Source organism: Oreochromis niloticus, linkage group LG7, assembly GCF_001858045.2.
Source record: "Oreochromis niloticus isolate F11D_XX linkage group LG7, O_niloticus_UMD_NMBU, whole genome shotgun sequence".
Taxonomy (NCBI): Eukaryota; Metazoa; Chordata; class Actinopteri; order Cichliformes; family Cichlidae; genus Oreochromis; species Oreochromis niloticus.
In genome coordinates, this window is record NC_031972.2 from 21,109,231 (window position 1) to 21,133,536 (window position 24,306).

The following is a 24,306-nucleotide window of genomic DNA, read 5'->3' on the forward strand; positions in this document are numbered from 1 at the left end:
ACATTATTTTATCTTAATGCAAAGACGAACCAAATTTAGCATTTTTTTTTTTTTCAGTCAAAAAAAATGAGGGTAAGTGAGCACATAGGGCCACCTTTCGCTTTTATCAGGAGGACCAAATTCAAGTTAATGATGCTTATGGCTTTTTCAAAATCCTCTGTGAGCACTGCTAAAGTAGTGCAAATATCGACGAGTCACCATGGAACAAACACATAGCTCGAGTGGTGTCCGTGTACAACACTGACTGGTGAGGAACGTCACCCTGGGGGTGACTACGTAATGAGATAACAGCCTAAAATGCAAATGAGACCTTTAAGTGGGCACACTGCAAAAAATGAAGCGTTTGGCAAGTTGCAGGTTGTCGTAACGCTCCCGTGTTTCTTCGGAACTAAATGCTGTCCTTAATGGTCGAGTTAAATCTTTATTCTTTTCTTCTTCGTCGTCTTTGGTCTTATTTCAGGAGGAAAATGAGAATAGAGCAATTTCATCTGCAAAATTCACGCTTAAAAGTTGCTAGTTTGGCAGTGGCAAAGCCATTATAAAGTCAGCTAGATACGCCTTAGGGTGATGTACAATATTATGTTATGTATACATGGTGCAATACAAATGGATGTAATTTAGGGGGAAAGTGCTGTTTTTTACAATCTAAACTCTCTGTGTGTGCAGGGTAAACCTGTGTGAAGCCAGAGGCCTAAAGATAGACTTCCTCATGTTCACCCCCAACATACACACAGACACTGAAAGAAAGAGGGAGAGAGGGAGTGAGAGATAACTATATCCCAAATGGCCAAATGTAGATGTATTTATTTTTTCTCCTCGGTTCTATGAACCCAGCTTGGTTCCTTGTTCTTGTTGAATGATTAACCGAATAGTAAAATAATGGTTTAAAGCCAGAGTCAAATTTCGATCGGTAAATTGATATCGTTAATTGCCCAGACATCAGTGCAAGTACAGGCAAAACATAGCTTATGATCCTTTTATTAGTCAGCTGTAATAATAAAGAGGGGCAACCTGTTGGCCTATGCCTACTAATGCATGCATGACTGAGCGTCACGCTTGATGAACTTGATTCTATTGTGTGTAAATCTACGGAGAGGAGACTGGTGCTTAACAACGCACCAGGCCGTCAATATCAAATGAATTAGAGGCTGGAGAGTGGGATCACGAAGAGGTTTGGAGTGGATAAATAAGAAGACCTGGGGTGTGTACCAGTAAGGAATTATTGCCGGGGACATAAACCAATGCTCTTCCTGCAAAGGCAACACCTCCCCACCTCCCCATCCTCCTCCCTCATAGCCCCACACCGGCACTTCTACGTAGCGGACTCAGTTTCCGCTTCGCACGGTTGGTCAGCGACTCGCAGCGGAGAGTTGGAGAGGGAGCGCGCACGAAAGAGAGGGAGACGTAGCTCCTGACAAACCAGAGGCTGGGAGAGAGAGGAGGGACGGAGGAGGTGACGGACCTGCTCCGCTGGGAATAGGCTACAGCTTACTGCTAAGTGCCATCGGCAGAGTAGGCTCACAAAACGCACCTCCGCTGTAAAATGCAACAATAAGGCACCGAGCAGCGCCGTGTAGCTGTCAGCGAGTTCCGCGAGGATCTGCGTGGTTTCACTCCGCTTTGTAGGAACTAACTGAGGGCAGAAACAGTGGGGGATTCATGGGGAGTTTGTGCAGCTTCTTCGAGAAAAAAAAGCCTGGATTATCTGGTTTTTGATTGATTTCTTATTTCTTGGACGGGGCGCTGGACGTTTTCAAGGCGACACAGCTCTACTGGGCCAGCTGCAGCCTGCGACCTCTTTTTGGTTTTTAGGTAAGCTGATCCTGATCTGAACCGACTGCGTGTACCCACCGTGACTGCATTCCATAACTCGTCCACATCGTAGTAAATGTTACTCCACGTTGCAGGAATCGCAGCTGTCTGCTGAAGTGACACCGTCTGAGTGCAAATAATTTTTTTTTAGGAGGCACCTCTGCGCTATATTTTTGCTGTGATCACCGCCTCGCAGGGCAATAAAGCTCATGTGTTTAGTTCCAGGACCATGAATGGGGGTGAAAAAAAGCGAGGGCCTGCTTCAGTGTGTCACAATAAAAGTCCTCGTAGTTTTGTAATGTTGTGAACATTGAAGTTATTCTCCTTAGAATAGCATATTCCGATTAAAATGACCAGTATTTGTGAAAAACACATTGCACTGAGCTCATTATTAAGAGTATTAAAATGCTTTGGGTTTAAACTTTTAGCTCATGCCATTAACATGAACGCTTTCCATCATGTGTATTATATTTACATATGTTATGCTTTCATTTCTGAGCTACCAAAAAAGTATTTTCTCCACTTAACAAAATAGTAACAGCAATCATAATAAATGTGATCACACAGTGCAAATGAAGCTTATTTGTGTGTCTCTAAATTCATATTAACAAAATGTCCTGAAAGTCTGTCTTCAGTTATTCGGTTAGCTGAGAAGGTCGAGCTGCACACACTGACATCTCTGTTTCCGTCTCCCAGCAGCGACGTGTAGTTGTCGGAGCTCCGGTCATGGCGGACCAAGAGGAGACTTTTGTCCTCCAAAACTCTCCAGGTGGCTCGGATTCGAGAGAATTACAGAGCGATAATAAATCAGAGAAACAGAACGGGACCTCAAGCAAATCCCCGTCATCACAGACAACTTACATCCAGCAGGTCAGTGCCGGCGTGCAGGCCTCACTCTCACTGCCTCAGGCTGCAAGCTGCGGACTTAGGGGTTACATTCACTCATTTGCAGGAAAAAATAGGCTAGGCGTTTTGGTCAGAAGCAGGCAGATACCCTGCTGTTCTTGGCGTTAAAAATATAAAATATAAATCATGACTTAAAAACAAATGTCCGCACAGTGAATTGAGTATTTCTGCTCATTTTAGTTCTTTCAGCGTATATATTTAGGCTGTTTGGAGATAGAAATGTGATTGGATCTGATATTTAGTCAACTAGTGATTTTTTTTTTTTTATTTGTGAAATGAAACAACTTCAGCAAAGTGTCAGCAAATTTGTAGTTTCTGTTAAGCTTCATAGCGTGACTGTGTGTGTTATAGTTTATCGTCATATAGCATTACAGATCAATTCTGTGTGGATTTATGTTCATTGCTACACGTTAGCTGTGACTATATTATTATAAAATCTTGTTTGCTGCTTCAGTTTTCACGCCAAAGGCTTAAGAAGTTAAAGGCTACGGTGTTGTGGCTGCTTTTAAATAGCTAATTCATAAGCTTATTATCCTCTGCATTATTTACAGCTTAGCCCTCAGCGTACAACTCGGTTGTCCAAAGTATTTGAATTTAATTTGAATTTTTTAAAGTGTTTTAATCAAACACTAAAGATTAGACCTACATTTTTTTTGTATTATTTTTTATAACCTCTGAACTCAGAAGGCCTTAAAAGCATGCAGAGTAGTGCATGACACCTCTGTGTATAATGCAACTTTAGAAAAACCATACACACTAAAGTGTTTTACTTTGAAGGGAATGGAGGGAATAAAGGTCTACCTGCACGAAAGGGAACTATGGATGAAGTTTCACGAGGTGGGGACGGAGATGATCATCACCAAAGCGGGACGGTAGGAGCATCTAAAACGTTTTCATTATTATTATTATCGCGATTAGAAAGAGTTCAGTAGAACTAATGGGTTCATTGACTGCGTGTCTGCTTGTTGATGAGGCGTTTAGTTATCTTGGCCGATTTTCGAGCTTAAATATAAACTATAAACCAGACTGGAATTTTCTTGCGTGGGGATCTGGAACCGTACAGAACCACAGAGAAAACACAAGAGCATCTGGTGGACGCTTTAGTGTTCTGCAGCACTACCGGTCCATATTTTAGTCTGGGTGGCCTTGTTGGGAAATGCGATACAGCGAGAGAGCCAACGTTCAAAACGTGCCCTGTTGTGTAAAATGTTACCGATTGTTTCTTTGCGTTGAAATAAAGACATTAAGGAGCATAAGGGCTGCCATTTGCGCCGTTTTCTCTGTATCCGCTGCAGGTGTGTGTGTGTGTAATTGCGTGCAGACACGTCTTGTGATCCAACACGTGTGCAACAGCATGTTGTGCAGGGACCGCGTGTGTGAATGTGTCCTGCTGTCAGCTCCACGGTCGCCCTCAGACTGTATCCAGTCAAAACAGCTCATGTTGCCTGAGTGTGAACTTTTATATGCGCCCGATGACTTTTTATGTCAAATAGCTTCGGAGCACCGCTTGTACAGGCTCCTACAAATGAGGAATATTTACAGTTGAACATTGCTGCATTTCGATGTGCTCTCCAGCGCGGGCAGAAGGCAGTTGCTTTCTCACAGCTGCAAAAAGTCTCCATTATATTCCCGTCAATCATTTCACTCCTGTTTTTGGCAAGAGATGATATTACACAGCATCCATCCTCGTCCGTTAGCCCTTCCTTTTCACTCGTGGGAGAGCTTAGGCTTTCTCTCAGTGTATGTGTGTGTTTTCTGCAATATGACAGCTACCAAATATCCAAAAGATTTACTAGAGGGATGTTGCACGTAAAAAAAAAAAAAAAAAAAGTTCTGGAACATATTGAATTTTTTTTATAATGGCTCCTCTCAGATCCAACGCCCTGCCTTGAAAGTAAGATTTTCCTCTCCAAACACCAAAGAGGGATATTTATGTTTTAAATCCTCCCACTTAACCTTTCTCTATGCTTCAAAATATTATTTACTTTTGGTTTGCTTATTAAAGAGTGAATGGCGCAGACTTTATTTTATATATCTATATATATATATATAAATATATATCTATATCTATCTATCTATCTATCTATCTATCTATATATATATATATATATATATATATATATATATGTGTGTGTGTGTGTGTGTGTGTGTGTGTGTGTGTGTGTGTGGGTAGTCATGTATTGTTTTCTCGTGTGTCCACTACACTTTATTTTTCTGTACAGGAGAATGTTTCCCAGCTTCAAAGTAAAGGTCACAGGATTAAATCCGAAAACGAAGTATATTCTACTTATGGATGTTGTTCCAGCTGACGACCATCGATACAAATTCGCCGATAATAAATGGTACGTAAAAACATAACACAACAACGCTTCTGTGGAAGGATTTGCCTTGCGAACATTTTACTTTTACGCACCGATGAAAATTCGGGTCCTTGTTTTTTTTTTTTTTTTTTTTTGGTGTTTTTTTATTTTTGTTCTTTTGGGGGGGGGGGGGGGCACAGCTACTCTCTCGCTTCCTCACTCTCTCTGGAGTTATTTGCAGCAGGGAGCGTTATATTGTCGTGATGGACGGGAATCGGAAGTGTGTATATTATTTCCGGGAGAATTATGAACTGTGTTTTTTCTAATATTTGCCAAGAAATGAAGTCAGCAGGCAGAAATGTTTCTGTCAGTGCTGAGTTTTCTGCGCTGACAGCAACAAGATCTACAGAAGACTTTTCCTAAAGCTATACTTGCCTACATGCGCACTGCATCGAAGATGTTTTTCACACGGCTGTTTGTCTAGAGTCGTTCTCAAGCGGGTCTTTCTTCTTTGTGTCAGAGCATTTAATATTACTAGCTACATGCCAATGATGGCACTGACCGACGCATTAAGCAGGCCCTGAAACCTCTCCCGTCGATCCACATATGTTGCAAAACAGTGCCTTTAACTTCTAACGTGACTAGAAGCAATCCACATCCAACAATGGCACAGTATAGACCGCTTCCTTATATACTTAAGTTTAAAATTAATAAAGCAAATTTTGAAAAACAGGTAAGCAACCATATTTAGAACTTTAAGTGCGCAAATTCCCATGTTTTGCCATTTTGTGCCTAATAATTAGAAACAGTGCCCCACTAATTTAAGTTTTTCCGTTTATAATTAAATTTTAATTTATTGTCAAATTTTATCAACAGGCATTATCTTCTTCTTCTTTCGACATGTTAGGACCGACTCAGTTGCGGCTAGCATGTGAGTGTTAGTCCAGCAAGTTTCTAAGCGTGTGACTGTGTTGTTGTGTATCAGGTCTGTGACTGGGAAGGCAGAGCCTGCCATGCCCGGGAGACTCTACGTTCACCCGGACTCTCCCGCCACGGGGGCGCACTGGATGAGGCAGCTCGTCTCCTTCCAGAAGCTGAAATTGACCAACAACCACCTGGACCCGTTCGGACACGTAGGTGCCTGCCTATCATCAATACTATTTAACCACATGGTTGCTAACCTGGTGCTGCACTGACCCAAATCCCGAGAATCCGTTAAGGCCCGACGTGTTACATGATGGCACTAAATGCTTGTCTGCAGGTCTCTACATCGCCATTTAAATAAAAATGCCCAACGGTTTGTTATTATTAATATTATTATTATCATCATTATTATTATTATTACTCGCAGCTAATTAAAAGTACGTTTTATTGTCTTCTTGATATTAAAGATTTTACACACATTTTTAATTGATTAAAGATAATGCTCCTGCCTGGTCATATTTTTTTAAAGAGAGGCAATTTGTTTATTGATTTATTTATTTGCTTAAAACTTTGCATTTGATCTGTTAAATGTGCATTAAAACTTAAACATTTTGGCCATTCTTTCACTGCACCTGTGGAGCCCAATTTTATTAAGTTCTGCTGTAAAGATGTGCTTTAGTGAAAGTAAATCATTTGATAAATTCCCTCCATCCCTCCATCCATCGCTTGGATGGAGGCCATACGTTTTATTATATAAATATGTTTATATTTTTTATGTTTTGTCTTTTTTATCATTTTTTCTGTGGGAAATGTTACTTTCAGTGTTAAAATGACTACGAAAATAGTAAGTAATGAAATGCATTCTGATGTTGAAAACGTCACAAAATTAATTTAAAAAAGTGAAATAGTTGCGGTGTTCAATTAGATGCAAATACTTCTACCACCACCACTACTACTACTACTACTAATAATAATAATAATAATAATAGTAATAATAATATTAATAATCCTGATATACTTTAAACACACACACACACAAAAAAAGATTTTGTGCCATATGAAGTTTTTTCTACTTTACTTTCCCAAAGTTGAATCTCGTGAGATTACAAAAATTTTTTGGTGATACTCTGTTTTTACTATTGAACATAATGAAATAAAGGTAATGTTTTGAAGAGTCGCTGTGATCTTTAGATAAATATTCCAGATTGAGACAAATAATTTTTTTCTTATCATGCCATCATCTTATTCTTTAATATGTAATATGTTTGCTATGAAGGTGTAAGTAACATACCTTTTGTAGCACAGTTTTATTATAGCACCCCCTAGGTGCATTAGCCATGGACCTCCTGGAATTCAGCTTGCATGAGTAGAAGAGATCAACTGGGAACTTTTTTAGGAAAAAGGAAAAGGGCAATTGCACCACCACCCACCATCTCCTTCACCTCTCTCAGCAGTAAGAGGCTGTATGGTACCTATTTCCTAGCTTTAACTCCTCATTATTCTAAACTCCCTATCTGGCCCCAGGCCTTTGTGATTCCTGTCTTACCCAAAGCAGAAAGTACAAACATCACTTACTTCATCAACAAATGGGCCCTTTGGCGGCAGGTTTTCATGAAGAAAGGTATCTCGACGGGTACATTTAGGCCTAATTAGATGTCTTGTTGTAGAAACAGAGCATCCGCACAGTTAACTTTCTTACTAACAGGCTTAGCCATTAAAAGAAAATACAATTATAAAGTTGGCAAAGGTTACCTCAACAGCTGGTTTGCTTTCATGAGAAAACATTCTTAAAAGCAAGCTGTGTTTGTTTGGTTTTGCTTTTAGAGACGTATTACTGCACAACGCTCGATTCTGAAAAAAAAAGAAAAAGATCTAATTGCATATGACCAATTATTGAATGCATTGTTGCCATTATACTATATTCCTATGTATGCTTCTGCATCCACTTAAGGCGTCGGTTTCAGTGTGATAATGAATCAGAGTGAAGCTGGTTTCAGCTTTCAACGTTACCCAAAAAAATGCATATGAATTTCAGCACACACAAGCCACTATCTGTCCACATGGCACCTAAAGGAACTGCTCCCTTGCCAATGCCCAGCTGGTGAGATGAAATTGAGTCTCAGTTGGAATGTGAGCAGCTTTGTGAATTTTGGGTTAAAGTGCGTTTTTGATTGGTTGCAGTGGTTCCTGGCTCGCCCTCTTTCGTGCTGGGAGAGAGCACCATGGGATTCATAAATGAAGCACTGGTGGCTGGCCAGAAATATACTCCATCAGCTTGTTGGTCCAGCTGGTTGAAATAACTTGTAGATGATTTATAATTACTAGCAGTGAGACATGAGACCAAAACATATTGCTGATGCAGATTAGACCAATTCAGGACTGGCCTGAGGTTTTCTTCTAGAAATGTCTGTAAAACATACACGTCAGCGGGCCGGGCAGGACTGAGCTCAGTTTAGGAATGAGTCTAAGAGGACGTGGTGCCTTTGTCTTTATGCAAGGTTAATTGTTCTGTTTTTGGTTTGTGACTGTTTTATAACCTATTGAACTGTATTGCATAAGAGTGGAGTGTAACCTCAGTCTTAAAACAAATTTGTAAAAGCAAACATTTTAGTGAGAATCATGAAAGAAGGTAGTTTCAAGGAGCTTTGGAAATGTTATGAGAAAATCTTGTGGATTTGCTATTTTATTAACAGTTTTGTGTAGAAATATAATGAAGAACAGTGGGTTGAAGTGGGCAGAAGGATATGTGCAAGGAACAGGATTTTTTAATTATAGACAGTATGTAATAGGTTACATGCACATAAGTCATTTTTCTGATATTTTACATCTTCGTCATATGAAAGTGTTGAGGCGGAGGTCTGTTTCACTTAGCAGTTTATTTCAATAGTAATGTGTTTTAGTTATAGCAAAGCTAGGTAATGCATTTTAAATATGTGTGTATCTTAAAAGAGATTTATTTAAAAAGACAAATATTAATCATGATGTTCTAATTTTGTGAAGTAACTAAGTATATATACTCACTTACTTTAGTTAAGTATTACAGGGTAACAGTTTTGGCTAGCTATTTGGTTTTTAGTTTCCATGAGATTCTACTTAGATAAGAATCTTCTTTAAAAAAAAAAGTTCCACATTTAACTGCCTAAAAGTGTAAATAAAAAAGTATTCTTATTAGTTTAAGGTTAAACTTTGCCATCTGCAACATTATTATTTATGAGTTTACTAGCAAGTGCTATTTTGTTGTAAGTAATTTTATTTGTGATTCAACTATCTTAAATTTAATCCCTCTGTAATTTGGCTTTAACAAAGTGTATTGCTTTGTTGGTTGTTATTCATATCCGTCAATACATATCAAAACCTCCACAACAGCACTAGTTTGGTCACAAACTTACAGATTTAAGTGGTGTTTTTTTCTGTGTCTGAATTCCTGAAGAGTTTTTTTTTGTTTCTGTTTCATACCAATCTGTAGTTTTTGCTTTGATGTCCGACTGAACTCCCAGAATATTTCTCAGTGTTATTTGTCTTACCCATCAGTTTGCTGCTGCACTCCTCTCCCAGTCTTCCCACACATGTTTTGTGCATGAGGGTGGAGTGTGAGGATCACACTGTTTATATTTGAATGGCAGTGTGTGATGAGCAATAGATGGTGGTGTACAAAGACTGCTAATCCTGAAGCTTGGGGAAACTCTCTGATGTGGAGGAACTTGAAAGTAAAAGGGCAGCAGCCCGGGACCCAAAGTGATCCCTCACTATCATTAAATGCGATCATCCAGAAGCTAGCGGGGGGGATTGAGGCAGAGATACAGGGAACCAGGCAGGGCAGTGACTGGGCCACGGAGTTGAGGCGTATGCTGGGTCCCCAGTGGGTGGTCTACAGCTACCCCCTCCTTACTACCACATCTCATCCTAATAGCACAGATACTGGACTTTAGGAACCCACAGTTAGTGGGCCATGCTATTTTCCATAGTGAAATGTGCATTTAGACATCTATGCAACTTCTAATATGTCTTCATGACAGACATTTTTAGCCTCTTAAACCATACAGGGTGCTGTATGACATGTTTGCATCAGTGGACTAGTTGTTGTGGTTTGTTCCAATCGTGGACATATATGCAAACTAAGAAATAAGCAGGCAATGAATGCATGCATGAGAAAATGTGCCATGTACTCTGCTTTTTCTTTGCACTGTTTACATAGTTTTGAGTCATGTTTTGAAGTCTCATTAATGATTCTAAATATTAAGACATATGGACTGCTGCTTAACAGACACATGAAAGAAGTTTTTTTGTTTGCTTGGTTTTTTTTTTTTCAAATACACCCTGACAAAACTGCAATACTGGAAAAATCCACAAAAACAAAAAGCTGCGTCTGCTTATGTAACCGAAGTGATCCACTAAACAAATCCTGACTGATGTTTTCTGTCACTTACTTCCATTAAATAGTGTGCATCTACAAGGTGCATGGCAGGCAGCTGAAAAACACTTTCTCCTGCCCATTACCAAAACCTATTCCAGCATGAAATGAGATCAAGTTCAACTGGGAATTAATAATGGATGACTATTGTATTATCTATGTAGGTCTCTATGGTTCATTCGCCTCTGAGAAAAGACTCTGGGTTACGTCTGTGTAATACTGCAGGATGCCCCCATAGGTACTGGAGGTCAGGGCAATCCCCCGGCTCTTCTCATGCTAGCACTGAGACGCAGGTTCAAAAACACTCTTTCAGATAAAATATAGGAGGAATGGGTATAGGACAGAATGCAGGGGTAGGCCAATTAAAAAGCAATTACCATAGATTTTATTAGAACAATTTAATGGGAATAAAAATAAAATAAATAAATAATATTTCTTCAAGATTGATGGCCTTGACTAACTTTTGATAGTGCCTCAAAAGAGAGGTTCATTCTATTCATTGTAGTTCTCATAGACTGGTTTACTAAGGTAACAGAATATAAAGAAAGAGGGCATGCATATGTCTATCTCTTGAATTTATCTGTGTGACTGTCATGAGAAGTGCTGTATAAATAACATGGTAAATCAGTGTCACTACAGTAATAATTACAGTGAGAGACAAGGTTATATAACAAGTATATTTTTAAGGGTTTAATTAGAACATTTTAAATCTTTATTCTATTTAAAACACGAGGAATGTTTAAATGACTGTGCTTTTAAAAAAAAAAGAAGAAGAAGAAGAATGCACATGGGCCGATTTTATTTTAAATATCTATAAAAAGGTAAAAATAAAACTTTCATTACAATTTGTAGTTCAATAAAAGTTTTTTGGCCAAACAAGTGTTTGTGTTTTTCAGAAACTATAGCTCAGCTTAGACGTTTTGAGAGGAAAAATGGCTTCCATTACGAAGTAGACAGAATTCATAAAATTACAGGGATGAAAACAATTTTATTGAGAAGTATAAGCAGACCAGTGCGTTGGTGAAGAAAGTACTGAAATAGACCTTTTGCAAAATAGACTGTAATCTTAGCATGTCAGCATGTTGCTCATGACTAATGTCTTACTAACATTTATTATTTGTATCATTATTATTATTATAACAAAATATGGCAACGTGTTTTCTTACAAAAAGAGATTTTTAATCTTTAAAAAACTTCGCACTCAAAAATAAAAACATTTGAGGACTGGTTGGGTGTATCTCATTTTGTTTAATTTTATTTTTAGAAATGACGTCAAATATATGTGTGTAACGCCACTTTCTCTTTATTGCAGATCATCCTCAATTCGATGCACAAGTATCAACCGAGGATTCACATCGTGAAAGCGGATGAAAATAATGGCTTTGGTTCCAAAAACACGGCCTTCTGCACTCACGTCTTCCCGGAAACGTCTTTCATTGCGGTGACATCCTATCAGAACCATAAGGTAAAACCTCGGGGTATTTTGGGATATTTTTGTTTTTTTATTTATTTTCGCGAAAGGGGCAGTATTAGGTTTACGTATTTTACGAGGTGGTTAAAAATCCGCAGTGTTTCAAACGAAGGTAAATATAGAGGGGGCAAAAATCAGATGTGCAAACAGAACCATGCAGCCTGTTGCGCTCTCAAAAATGCCCCCGGTGCAAATGCAAAATTGCGCAAAGGTCGAATTTCACATTGAAGTTATTTTTTAAAAAAGTGTTTATAATTTTTGCACAAATTATTTTCGATAATATTTTTTGTCAATTTTTTACGCAGCTATTGGTCTTCTGTTGGATTAAAGGAGAGGGGAAATAATAGTTCTTTGAGAGTTTAAAGTTTTTCACTGAAAATCGCTGATATTAAACTCAGCTGCTGGCTACATTAAGGGAAAACTTCTGTTTCTCGACTAGAACACGTTTCACAGACCCAAGTCCGTGGCATGTTATTATTAAGGCTTTCGTTGGAGATAAATAGCTGCATACTTTGAAACAGTTCTAGTAATTTTTTTTAATTCATTTGTTGGTGTTTTATTTTCAGTCTATTTCGGTGTAGATGAGACTGTCACTGCGTGCTTTATTTCGAAGCTTTCCTTCGCATTGCTCGTATATAGACTCGCAAAAACAGATCGCAGTCTAAAAACTTAGGTTTAATTACGTATACCCGCACAAGGGAAACCAGATTTTACATATGCTATTCAAATGTTTGCCTTTTTTCATTTATTTTCTAAACTTCTCTTTCTGAGTTAACGACGGAGCTTTAATTAACGTTATTGAGTTGTAAATTAAGTTTCTTACCGTGTTTTATTGGAAGCAGAAAACCTTGGAATCACCCTTGTTTTTCACGTATCTGGAATCTGGAAACTTATAACATCAGATTAGAGTTAAAGATGTGATTTCTTGTGCCGCACAGCCTCGCAGTTTGCTTTTGTTTGTTTTGGGGTTTTTTAAGTTGCCATTGCGTGTTCAGACTTGTGAAAGAAGCAGGAATAAAATTCAATATTTACACTGTCCACATTTCCGGGAGAGGGGAAAAAATCTTGGGAATACAAATATCTCCAAACAGCATCTGTTTAACATCCTTTAACCATGCAGGCCTATATGTTTTTAGTTTGGGGAATATGGGAGAAAGGGGCGAAAGCTCATAATGTCCCCGCAGCCAATCCAGGTCTCCGGGCTTCTGGGAACAGGAAGCACAAATGACCAACATTCTGTAGAAACCATTCATTATTTTCGAGCCTGTTACTAGGGGCTGAGATCGTAACTCCGGGCTAATTATTAGGGCTTTCCAGACCTGCAGGAAAAAAGGGGCATTTCGGGTTTCCAGGCTTTTTTTTTCTTGCCACATTTGTCTAATCAAACAGTTTTAAGCCTGCCAAAAGGAGTGGACTACGTGCTGCAGGCATGTGTCCAATTCACCTGTTAGACTCTCAGCTAATGAAATGGTCAAAGTCTCTGGTTTCAGCTCTTTCCTGTCGTAGCTGTAATTAAAGCATTTTTTCCAGAAACTGAGGTTTCTGGAGTCTTATGTTTTCTTAAGATTTTTGTCAAACTGGGAAGATGAATTAAGACCAGCTCATAGTTTTCTTCTTTTCTTCTTTCTTTCTTTTTTTTAAAATAATCTTACTTGCACTACTTCACTTCATTTTGCATCTGGAAATGTGTTTATGTCAGCCTCAGTTATTTTAATGAGCACAGTTTGGACACAGCCTAGTCAAACTACAGTCTTTGAATTTTAACTGATTGTCTGAGTCTACTCCTAAATTGGTTTTTTCTGTTTTTCCTCCTATCTGCTAATTCTAGTCAGAACAAAATCTTTTGCAGAATATTTAATTTTCTCTCTGTAAACTCAACTGAGAATAAGATTGTTGGACTGGATAATTATTTGTCTAGGTGTATTTTTGGAAGACATGCAGGGGGTAAAAAAGGGCGAAATAGACTCTGAACTTTTAATGCCAAACTTTTAAAATGATGAGACAATGTATAAATGATCTGACAGACAGCTCGTATTAACAAGAAGCTAGCGAAGTGTCACATGAGAGATTTTACAAGGTTTGGTGAAAGTGTCAGCCAGCGTGCACACAAACTTCCAGTCTTGTCAAAAAGCTGGAAGCACACGAGAGCTGCCAGCTAATTACCTGCCAGAAACCACTGCTCACGAGAGGGATATCCCGAGATTGGGTTAAACCACTCTGGGATTAACTTATTGTTTATGGGTGGCTCTGAAAGTAATTTCTGCTTCTATTTGTTTGGTATTGATAGAGACGTTTTTTACCAAAACATTAAGTCATAGAATAAGTCTTATGATTTGTGTCTGTCATGCACGAGCCAGCTATCTCCTAAGCTAGACATCATCTAATGTAACATCATAAATTAAGCAATGAAAGATGATTTATTTAGACATGTTTTTATTGAACTATTGCACTCAGGAACTCAGCTCAGAAAGTATCTCAGGTTTCTGGAAATATGATCTGTTATTTCACTCTTGGGTAGCTTGTGAACACTTACATGCATCCAAAAAAAACCGTAAAGCCCTGGTTTTCTCCAAAAAAATATGTTTAATATTGTCATCATAAAACCCCTGAGTTGAAGAGGACTTGTCTTGTCTGACAGTCTGGCACACGGCGAAATGCTGCTTTTAAATAGCTGCTATTTCGATGCGTGTGTGGGTTGGCTGTAATTGGGTGCTACGCAGTGTTTTTAAATGCAGCTGTCAATGAAATGACATAAGCAGCACAACAAATGACTCTTACTGCAACAGTGTATGTTACTGACACTACGTGTGTTTGCTCTTACAGATAACCCAGCTGAAGATCGAGAACAACCCATTTGCAAAGGGTTTCCGTGGTAGCGATGACATGGAATTGCACCGGATGTCCAGAATGCAAAGGTAAATGTGGAAAAAAACAATCAAAATGCACGTTATTCTTGCTTTCTTTTCTTTTTCTTTTCTTTTTTTTCTTTCATAGATCCTGCCTCTGACATATGGAAATACTGACCCATACTAAATGTTGTGAAATGAGTAGATAAATGTTACCTCAATTAGGCAGGGGGTTACTGACATCCTGGTCACACTGTCACTTAACGAGCCCCACTTTAATCCCTCAATCACCCAAATGCAAACCAGTCGTATGTGTTATTTTCAGTGAGTGTTATTTTCAATGATGTAAGTGTAGCTCTTGATAGTCAGCCAGTTTTCATGCTGAAGACTTTTATGGCTGATCTGGCAGAACCTCTGAAACACAACTGTAACATCTCTCTTCCATAGAGCTCTTTCTACCAGGATGTTTCAACTCCTTATGTGGACTGTGCTGTGTATGTGTGTGTTGGTGGTGTGTGTGTGTGTGTGGGGGGGGGGGCAGCACACATTTGTGCTGAACTGGTGGTATCTCTTGGTCAGGCAGCCAAGGCACTACACGACCACATTGATCTCTCCCCTCCCTCGCTCTATTATTCAGTCCAGATGAGGAATGGAGCATGAGTCCGTACTGCGTGGAAAACACTTTTTCAAAGGAGAAAATCTGGTTTTGAAAAAACCCAACCCCCTTTGGGCAGCCAGTTCAGACTCTATGTGAATTCAAATGAGGAGAAAAAAAAAATCCCAAATCAGACCAAACAGGAAAAGTTGTTTGGCATTTCCATAAGGTGTTAGAAGAATGCATCCACTCTAAAACCTTTACTCTGATGCACAGAATAATGATCAAGTACCTCACAATCAGTGTTGCAGCAAAAAAAGAAGTAGCTTTCTAAAAAACTGCGTGCCTGATTGTACTAGACGCACGTTAAGTTTCTTTAAGTAGGTGCGTTCCACGAGCTAATAAAACGTTTCAAGTGAAATGCATTTCAGCTATCAAAACTTGTAAATCTATAGAAGTTGGTGAGAGTCCAAACCACACTATCAATCTTTCATGCCTTTGTCCAATCCTGCAGAGGACAGTAAGCAATGCACGTCTGCTCTTGGTTACAATATTAAGGGGAGAGCTTATTGCAAAACCAGGTCAGGTTTTCAACTGAATCTACCCCTGAAATCAAAGAACTAGAAGTAGCAAAATGATCTATTGATGGATCCTGAGGATTTACAGGGGTGAAATACATCCTGGTATTTTAGACTGAATGTTTTTCCCCCCGAAAGGTTTTTCTCTGTGTGTCCTAAGTGGAAGTAAATCACTGATGGTGATCCTCGTTGGTTGTCTTTGAGAAATGATCTTATGATGAAATGCGGAAGATTAAAATAGTTCTGCTTTGTTGACAGCAAATTATAGTTGAAGATAATAACTAACAACTGTGATCGTTTGTGTGTGCACGTAGTACCAAGGAGTATCCGGTAGTGCCTCGCAGTACAGTGCGGCAGAGAGTGGGCTCCAGCCAGAGTCCATTTAGCGGGGAGGTCCAAGGCCTGGCCACACCAAACAGCCTGAGCTCCCAGTACTCCCAGTGTGAAAATGGTGTCACAAGCAGTTCACAGGACATGCTGCCCCAGTCGGGTTCCTACCCCCTGCCTCATGAGCATGGCCAAGAGTACCACTGTATCAAGAGGAAAGGTAGGCGACTCTAATATGGAGATTAGTGCAGAAGAGGATAGATTGGGGTTTTTTCAGTAGTCACTCTCCATACATTGTTCTTAGCTATAACACACTTTGTTTCCATGTTTCTGAATTGTATCTTTTATTTATAATATTTTTTTAAAATAAATGTTTATTCTTGAACACATCATGTGTGTACACGGAAATTTGTAAACTAAAACAAATGATTGAGACGTGTTATGTTTAACAAAGAATAATTTAAAATACAGTATCTGCTATTAAATATTGCTATATGTCATGTACAACCCCAATTCTAGAAAATCTGGAATGCCATGCAAATAAACACAAAATGCTTTTATTGGAAAATCTAATAAAGCTACATTTTCTTCACAGTAGAACATAGAAAACATGTCAGATGTTTAAACTGAGACATTTTAACATTTCATGGAAAAATACAACCTCATTATGAATCTGATGGCAGAAACATGTCACTAAAAAGTTGGGATGGGACAACAAAAGGCTGGAAATGTAAGTGTTACAAAAAAGAAACAGCTGGAGGAAAATTTTATTTAACATCCTCCACAGGTCAGTAACATGAGTGAAGATAAAAAAGAGAATCCAAGGGAGGAAGAGAAGCCACATCAGCAACAAACTGCATGTACAAATTAAGGAGCAATTTCAGAATAATGTTCCTGAATGTAAAGCTGCAAAGACTTTGAAAGTCTTATCATCTACAGTACATAATAACATCAAAAGATCCGTAGAATCTGAAGAAATCTCTGTGTGCAAGCAACAAGGCCGACTATCAGTTGGATGCTTGTGAGCGCCGGGCCATCAGGCGGCACTGCATTAAAAACAGGCGTGATTCAGTCATGGAAAAAATTGCACTTCTAGAAATTATTTTCTGTGAAAAGAGTTCATTGCACCATCCAGAGTTAAAAGTATCATGGAAAGAAGTACCCATATGTGAACATGATCCAGAAGCATTGCTGTCTTCTCTGAGCCAAGGCTCATTTAAAATGGACCGAGGCAAAATGGAAAACTGTTCTGTGGGCAGATGAATCCAAATTTGAAATTCTTTTTGGAAAACATGGACGTCAAATACTGTGAATGAAGGTGGAGCGTGGCTGTAGAGGCTAAGCCTACGCTTTAAGCACGGTACAAATTTCAGAAGCCTTCATCTCTCATCATATGGACATGCATCAGTGCCTATGGAGTTGGCAGTTTGCACATCTGGAAAGGCGCCATCAGTACTGAAAGGTAGATACAGGTTTTACAGCAAATATGCTCCAATATATTTAGCACAACAGTGCTAAACCCCAACTGTATCTATTACAACAGTATGGCTTCATAGAACAAGTCCAGCTGCTCAACCGGGCTCCATGCAAAAGCAGAACTTCATTCCTCTCTTAAAAGTTCAGCAGCTGGTCTCTTCAATTTCCTGATATTTACAGACTGTTGTTAAAGCAGAGGGGATGCTACACAGGGGTAAACATAGCCCTGTCCCCAACTTTTTTGAAACATGTCGCTGCCATCAAATTCAAAATGAGCTTTTCTTAATAGTTTTCTTAATGTGAAACATGTTCTCAGTTTAATCATTTGATATGTTTTCTGTGTTCTACTGTAAATTAAATACCAGTTTATGAGATTTGCAAATCATTGCATTCTGTTTGATGACAGTTTGTATTGTCCATCTCTTGAATAACATTGCTCGCCTTTCTAATTCCACCGGCAGTGGATGATGACTGTCACTCAGGAGATCACAGCTACAAGAAAGCATATCTGGAGAGCTCATCGAGCGAGGAGGACCATTACTACCGCCCTGTTGGCTACGCTCAGAGTCTCAGTCTCTCCGGTGGGCCTTACCGCAGCGAGTCCAGCCAGCGGCAGGCCTGTATGTATGCCAGTGCCTCGCAAAGCGCTGAGCCTGTTCCCAGTTTGGAAGACATCAGCTGCAACACTTGGGCCAGTGTATCACCCTATGGTAGCTGTTCTGTCACCACCATGCAGCCCATGGATCGACTGCCCTACCAACACTTCTCCGCTCACTTCACCTCAGGGTCTCTGGTGTCCAGACTAGGTGGGGTGGGAGGCCACGCCTCTCCACAGCTGGGTGATGGCCACCACGCTGCAATGTACCAGAGCTCTATGACCCATCAGACTCTGGGCCGCCAGTGCAGTCCCGGGGCTGGGATCCAATCACCAGCAGCCGGTCTGCAGGGAAATGAGTACCTGTATACACATGGCATACCACGTACACTATCACCACACCAGTACCACTCTGTACATAGTGTAAGCATCATGCCAGAGTGGAGTGAGAACAGCTAAAGTTGTCCGTCCCCCCCCCCCCCCCCCCCCCGTCCCCCCCTCACTCTATAAATACAAAAAAAAAGAGGAAAAACACAACAAAGGACCAAAACAAGGCAGGGTTTAGATGAATTTATATTTATATTTTTTTAAAAGGTCTTGCTGTTCATCCTAAAGAGACCAGTGATGGATCACAGTGGATGTGCGTAGTAGGATGGTGCTGACTAGAACAGAAGGCATCTTATCACTTACCTTGTTGTGACAGCATATGCACTTATAAACAAACAAACAAACAAAGAGGAGCTGGACAAAAGCAGAAGCAAAGACTGCTCAAGAGCAGAGCACGCAGACACGAAAGAGAAGGTCAGAAATGCTTCAGAAGCATGTGGTCTGCAGGTCGACTGCGTCCTCGTGCGGCGGTGCTTTTTTTTGGATGTCCGCATTTTTAGTCAGACCATTAAATGTGTTTGCAACCACAAGTACAAAGCTCTTTTTGGACTATGTAACAAATTTGTGTAAAAAACAAAAAAAGGACACTTTTCTTCTGTTATATTAGCCCAAGTTCTCATTTTTTAAATAGTTTTTGTAGTTAACAAGTTACATTGTAAAACTGTTATAACTTAAACCATGAATAAGCAAGTGTGAGCCTTTGTTGTAGCTCTTGCTCACTCTTAAATCTGTCAAAAGGGTTTGGGTTTGTTTTTTTGTTTGTTTGTTTTTTGTGTTTTTTGCTTTGTTTTGCTTTGTTTTTGTTTTCGCATACTTACATGCACTTCAAAAATCTTATATTAATTTAATGATGTGAAACGTGACAGAAAAATTGTTCATTCGTGCCCAGACGTTTCAGGCAGACACCACCCCCACCACATGCAACAGTGTTACAACCAAGCAGTAGCACTGAAAAACAGTGACGATGACCATGTTGAGAAGCAGAACAGCAGAACTTACTCTGGTAATGATTCTGATTAACCTTGGTACCTGATTAAATCAAGATTTAATCAGGTACTTGTATAATTTTATTGCAATGTGCACAGCACTCCAGTGTTGAGAATTCAAGAAAAGTGCAAAAAAAATTCTTTACATCACATTGCCCACATGCATGTACTCACACTAATATAAACTCCACTTGCAAAAGACAATGAAAATGTATCAACATATCATCCTGTTTTTCTCACGTGGCATGATGGAAAAACTAGCAAAAACAAAACAATGATAAGAAATCTAAAATTCTGTGTCAGCATCCACTAATAAATATACATTTTTGTTATTGATAAATGTAGGCTACATAATATAATTAAAAGAATTTGACCCAGAGTAATCACATGGCCAAAACACAACCCTACGGTATCATTTTTCAGTCATGCTGTGTGTTTGTGGCCTTTTTTGTGGAGTTCTTCTTGCCTCAGCCTCATTAATGCATCGCTGAATGTGTTAAATGTTTGATTACAGCTATTTAACAGTTGGAGATCGAGATGTAGTTAGCTCTACGATACACAAACTCACAACTTTAGACAAAAACAGCATTCTTTCTCCACAAAATGTATTATTAGAATAGCAATATTATGACTGATGCAATTAAAGTGTTCTTCTGGACCTACACACTATTATAACTATATTATTACAACTTTCAATAAAATCAGTATTAGTTATAATCCCTGTTGCAGAGGGCTAACAATCTGCCATCAGTAAAGAATGTCCAAAATGTCTTTCCAGTGTTCCGGACACACAATATTATAGTGGAACTCATTCCACTGAATGTGTTTGTATGTTCTCTATATGTTATATTTTTTATTTACATTGTCAAGAAATCAAAAAATGTAAACATTTTCTCCACTCAAGTGTTCGATATTTTACCCGTTTGTTACCTGACAGTCAAGAATGGCTCATTCCACAGCACTTTGTCATGCTGCCAAACCCGTGCTACAGTCCATGTACTCATAGAATGAAGTGCTCATTATTTATTTGGACTGTGGAGCGTAAGCTACACTACAAAAAATAGGGTTCTCGGTTGATGGTGAACTGTTGTGCCTCACTCACATCACAATCATCTGAATATGTTGAAACTTACTGTAGTAAGCACTACAACATCAGATAGTTTGACAAAGCTTTTTGTATCTGCAACACCATCAAATGCCATGTTCTCCACCCTCCTGACATAAAAGCCTTGCCATTTTAAAAGGATGTGGTTTTTTTAGGGGGGTGGTCAAATTTTGATTGTGTGTTTTAATGCACAGTCAACACGTTTATCTGGTAAACGCTTAACGTGTGACAAGGAGACAGGTAAAGTAGCAGTTAGACATCAAATGGAATGTAAATCTGAGAATGCAGATAAAATATACTTGATTTCATTATGAAGCAAATGTCAGTTCCATCATAAAAATGAGTGTGGGTTAGCGGTCTGTTTCACATGTGGACAAAGGCTAATTTTTAAGTGCTTGTAGTCAATAGAATGTTATTTGTCAATAGTATTTATTTAACAACTATGGAAATCAGCTTGCTCCTGCATGTATCAAAGATAGATGGTTCAATTTCTTTTTATAGCCAGCTTTTTATGATTGTATAGGATTTTCTAATCATGCTTCTATAGAAAACAGGAGATTACTATACAGCTGTCAAAAAGTATCAAAACAAGAATGGAAAACATGAAAATGTGGATATCTTTGTAAATAAACATGTACATAACAGAATACCTGCAATAAATTAAAAAAAAAAAAAAAGAAACTTGCTGGATTGTCTTTAAATTTTTGGTTGCATTTTGTTTCAGATTTGGATTCACTGGCCACTTTATTAAGTACACTTTGCTAGTATTGGGTTATACACCTTTTCTGCCTTCATGGCACAGATTAAACAAGGTGCCAGAAACATTCCTCTGAGATTTTGGTCCAGATTGACTTGATAGCATCACACAGTTGCTGTGGATAGATGCCTGTTCCACCACATCCCAAAGGTGCTCTATTGGATAGAGATCTGGTGAGTGTGGAGGTCATTTGAGTACAGTCAACTCATTGCCATGTTCAAGAACCCAGTTTGAGAGGATTTGAGCTTTGTGATATGGCACCATATCCTACAGGAAGCAGTTATGTGGGTAGATTAGATGTATAAATGATGCTCTGCTCGTATTAAGGGGATGGCCTTTTTGTGTAAGATTTTGCATGGTCTTTCCTGTGCCTCCTCTCAAAGGTTTACTGAGTATGTAAGGTAGATTAAGCATTTAAAATTCATATAATCAAATGATGTACGAGTGTTTGGTTAAACATGACTTGTGCACTTTGCTTGGTAAGTATGACTAGGAAAGCACTTTATAAATGTCAGTCCATTTTCATACATTTTGGTGTATAAACTATACAGTCAAATGTTCCGTCAATGGTATTTTGTTGTTAGTTTTTTAGGGATTTGCTCTTTCACTTACCGGTTATGTTTAATGTAAGTCAACGTGTAGGTTTCCTCTATGTGCATTTTCTGCAGTTTCCATGTATAGTGATTTTATTGTGGTTGACTTGTGGCTGGTGACAAAAATGTGCAAAGAGTCACATACCTATCCATGCAAATCTCCAAAGAGAAGGGTATATTAACATATGCTTTATTGGTCTAAGAAGTACATACGTGGCTTGCCTATTCTGTCTGCCTTTAATAAAAATGAAACAGAAATCTCAAAAAAAGAATGGGGGAAAAACTGCATATCCTGGTGAGATTACTATCAAGCAAGCAAATAGCAGGTAGACTCACCTGACAAAGACAGAACAGCTCTTTTATTTCAAATTTGCAAAGCATTTCCAACATTATATCACTAACAGGAAACACGAGTTATCCCTGAGTCCTCTAGAAAGATCATTTCTTTTGCAAATTTCATCATAAAGTATTGAACTTTTATTAACCTAACAGAGAAAAGTCAAAGGGTCATCGCAGCTGATTGCATCACATCCTGAGGTGAACATGAACACCTGAAGCAAATGTCATGGCAAATAATTCTGATAAAACAGAAATCTGAACTTCTTAGAGATAGTAAAGATAACGTGACCCATCAAAATAAAATGTTTAGCAACCTTGCATGTCTTTACCAAATAATGGAAGAATTTCTGAGACCTTCTGATAACCCCACAGAAAAAATGTCAGACGGTGATTGAAGTAATTAGAATTCATTATAACGGAATATACTGTACCAGTCTTTACATCATAAATCCATCCAATAGTTGTAAAGACTTTTAATAAATGTCTGATTAAAGTCAGGGACTCACTAAAGTCAAAAGGCACTTTCAGACTGCGCGATTGTTTTTGTGCCCCATGCCACAGTCTTCCCATGAGTGTACCTCCCAGAAAATTCACCACAAGATCAGACCATGCAAAATTTATCTACAGGCCTCGGTTAGCGAATTAAAGATTAAAGTAGAAAAAGAGTGAACAAGTTTGGCTTGTTTTGAAGGGTTGGCGGAGAAAAAAGCACCTTTGCTCTAAAAACAAAGTTACATCTGAACAAACCACAAGACCTCTGGAATAACGTTCTTTGGACAGACAAGAACAAAGTGAAGATGTTTGGGGAAAAAATTTATATATCCTATCAAGATTAGTATCAAGCAGCAGGATTGGTTGATTCAACTCTGACAAAGATGGAGCTCCTCATACCAACTTTGGCTTCATTTACAGTCACAGGACCTGGGTACCTTGCACTGAGTCGACTGTGAACTCCTCTGTAAACCAAAGTATTCCCAAGTCAAATGCTGGCCATCTGTCTAAAGCTTGAGGGAAACTGGGTCTTGCAACAAGACAATGATCCCAAGCAGCGCAGTAAATTTACAGCACAATGAATCAAGGGGTTGCAATGAGCCATTCTGAGTCCAAACCTCAACCTGACTGAATTAACTTTAGCTGACTAGACTGAGCTTAGTCTGAACTTGATCGCTGTTTGATTGTGATTATTTGCATCTTCTTCCCAGCTTCTTCCGCTGGGCCATTACTCCACCCCTGCCCACAAATCTAAGCCTTGGTCTTAGTAACTCTCATCCCTCAGGCCACTCACACAAGGACTCTATACTCAGACCAAGTCCTTTGCACCACATTCAAGCATTTTGTAACTTGTCCTTTTAATGTGTCCCTCTCTCTTGTTTTGTATACACTCCTCTTGTTTTTTATTTTTCCCTATTATCCTACTATTTATTTTTCCTGCACAGCTGGTGTGGAGCACTCACATTTGTGTTGTACAAGGCTACTCTACTCTATTCTGTTCTATTCTATTTTAACTTTGATGTGTCTCTGACACAGACACATTTGTACATTTCTGCTTTCAAATCAAGCAGGTCATTCTCAGACGCTTAAGTTGTAGAAATAGGAAGTAATTTTTATTTCAACGATCCGTGGCCAGTTGGGACGTACAGTACTGCCCAAAAGTTGAGCCACTCCTTTTTTCTTTATATTTTGCTTCCAAGCTGCCAGTCATGAGCAAAAGTTTTCCAGGGTTTCTGAAGGTCTTTAAAGGTTTTTGTTTGGACATTAACTGCTTTTTCACTCATTTCCAGTCCAGTTCTTTTACCTGACCATTTTCAGAGAAATGTTTTTTACTCTGTTGAACTACTTAACATTGATCTGCAGCATCTAACTATAGGGATGGACAGTGTAGTGTCTGTGCTTAACAG

At 38.9% G+C, this 24,306-nt stretch overlaps 1 protein-coding gene across 2 annotated transcripts; it reads left to right on the plus strand.

Annotated features, from left to right (window-relative positions):
- Positions 1-1,179: 1,179 nt before the first annotated feature.
- tbx5a (T-box transcription factor 5a) lies at positions 1,180-18,725 on the plus strand. Of its 2 annotated transcripts, none has more exons than XM_019361076.2 (9): positions 1,180-1,812; positions 2,509-2,682; positions 3,496-3,590; positions 4,941-5,060; positions 6,004-6,151; positions 11,666-11,818; positions 14,648-14,739; positions 16,158-16,390; positions 18,108-18,725. In XM_019361076.2, exons 2-9 carry the CDS (start codon positions 2,539-2,541, stop codon positions 18,698-18,700), a joined length of 1,578 nt encoding a protein of 525 aa, XP_019216621.1. In that variant the 5' UTR covers positions 1,180-1,812; positions 2,509-2,538; the 3' UTR covers positions 18,701-18,725. The 2 variants fall into 2 exon arrangements, with proteins under 2 accessions (XP_019216621.1, XP_019216622.1); XM_019361077.2 differs by having other exon boundaries at positions 2,512-2,682.
- Positions 18,726-24,306: the final 5,581 nt, after the last annotated feature.

Coding starts and splice junctions, on each gene's coding strand:
- tbx5a (XM_019361076.2), top strand. CDS start 2,539: ATGGCGGACCAAGAGGAGACTTTTGTCCTCCAAAACTCTCCAGGTGGC. Junction 6,152..11,665: donor ACCTGGACCCGTTCGGACAC/GTAGGTGCCTGC, acceptor TCTTTATTGCAG/ATCATCCTCAATTCGATGCA. Junction 14,740..16,157: donor CGGATGTCCAGAATGCAAAG/GTAAATGTGGAA, acceptor GTGTGCACGTAG/TACCAAGGAGTATCCGGTAG.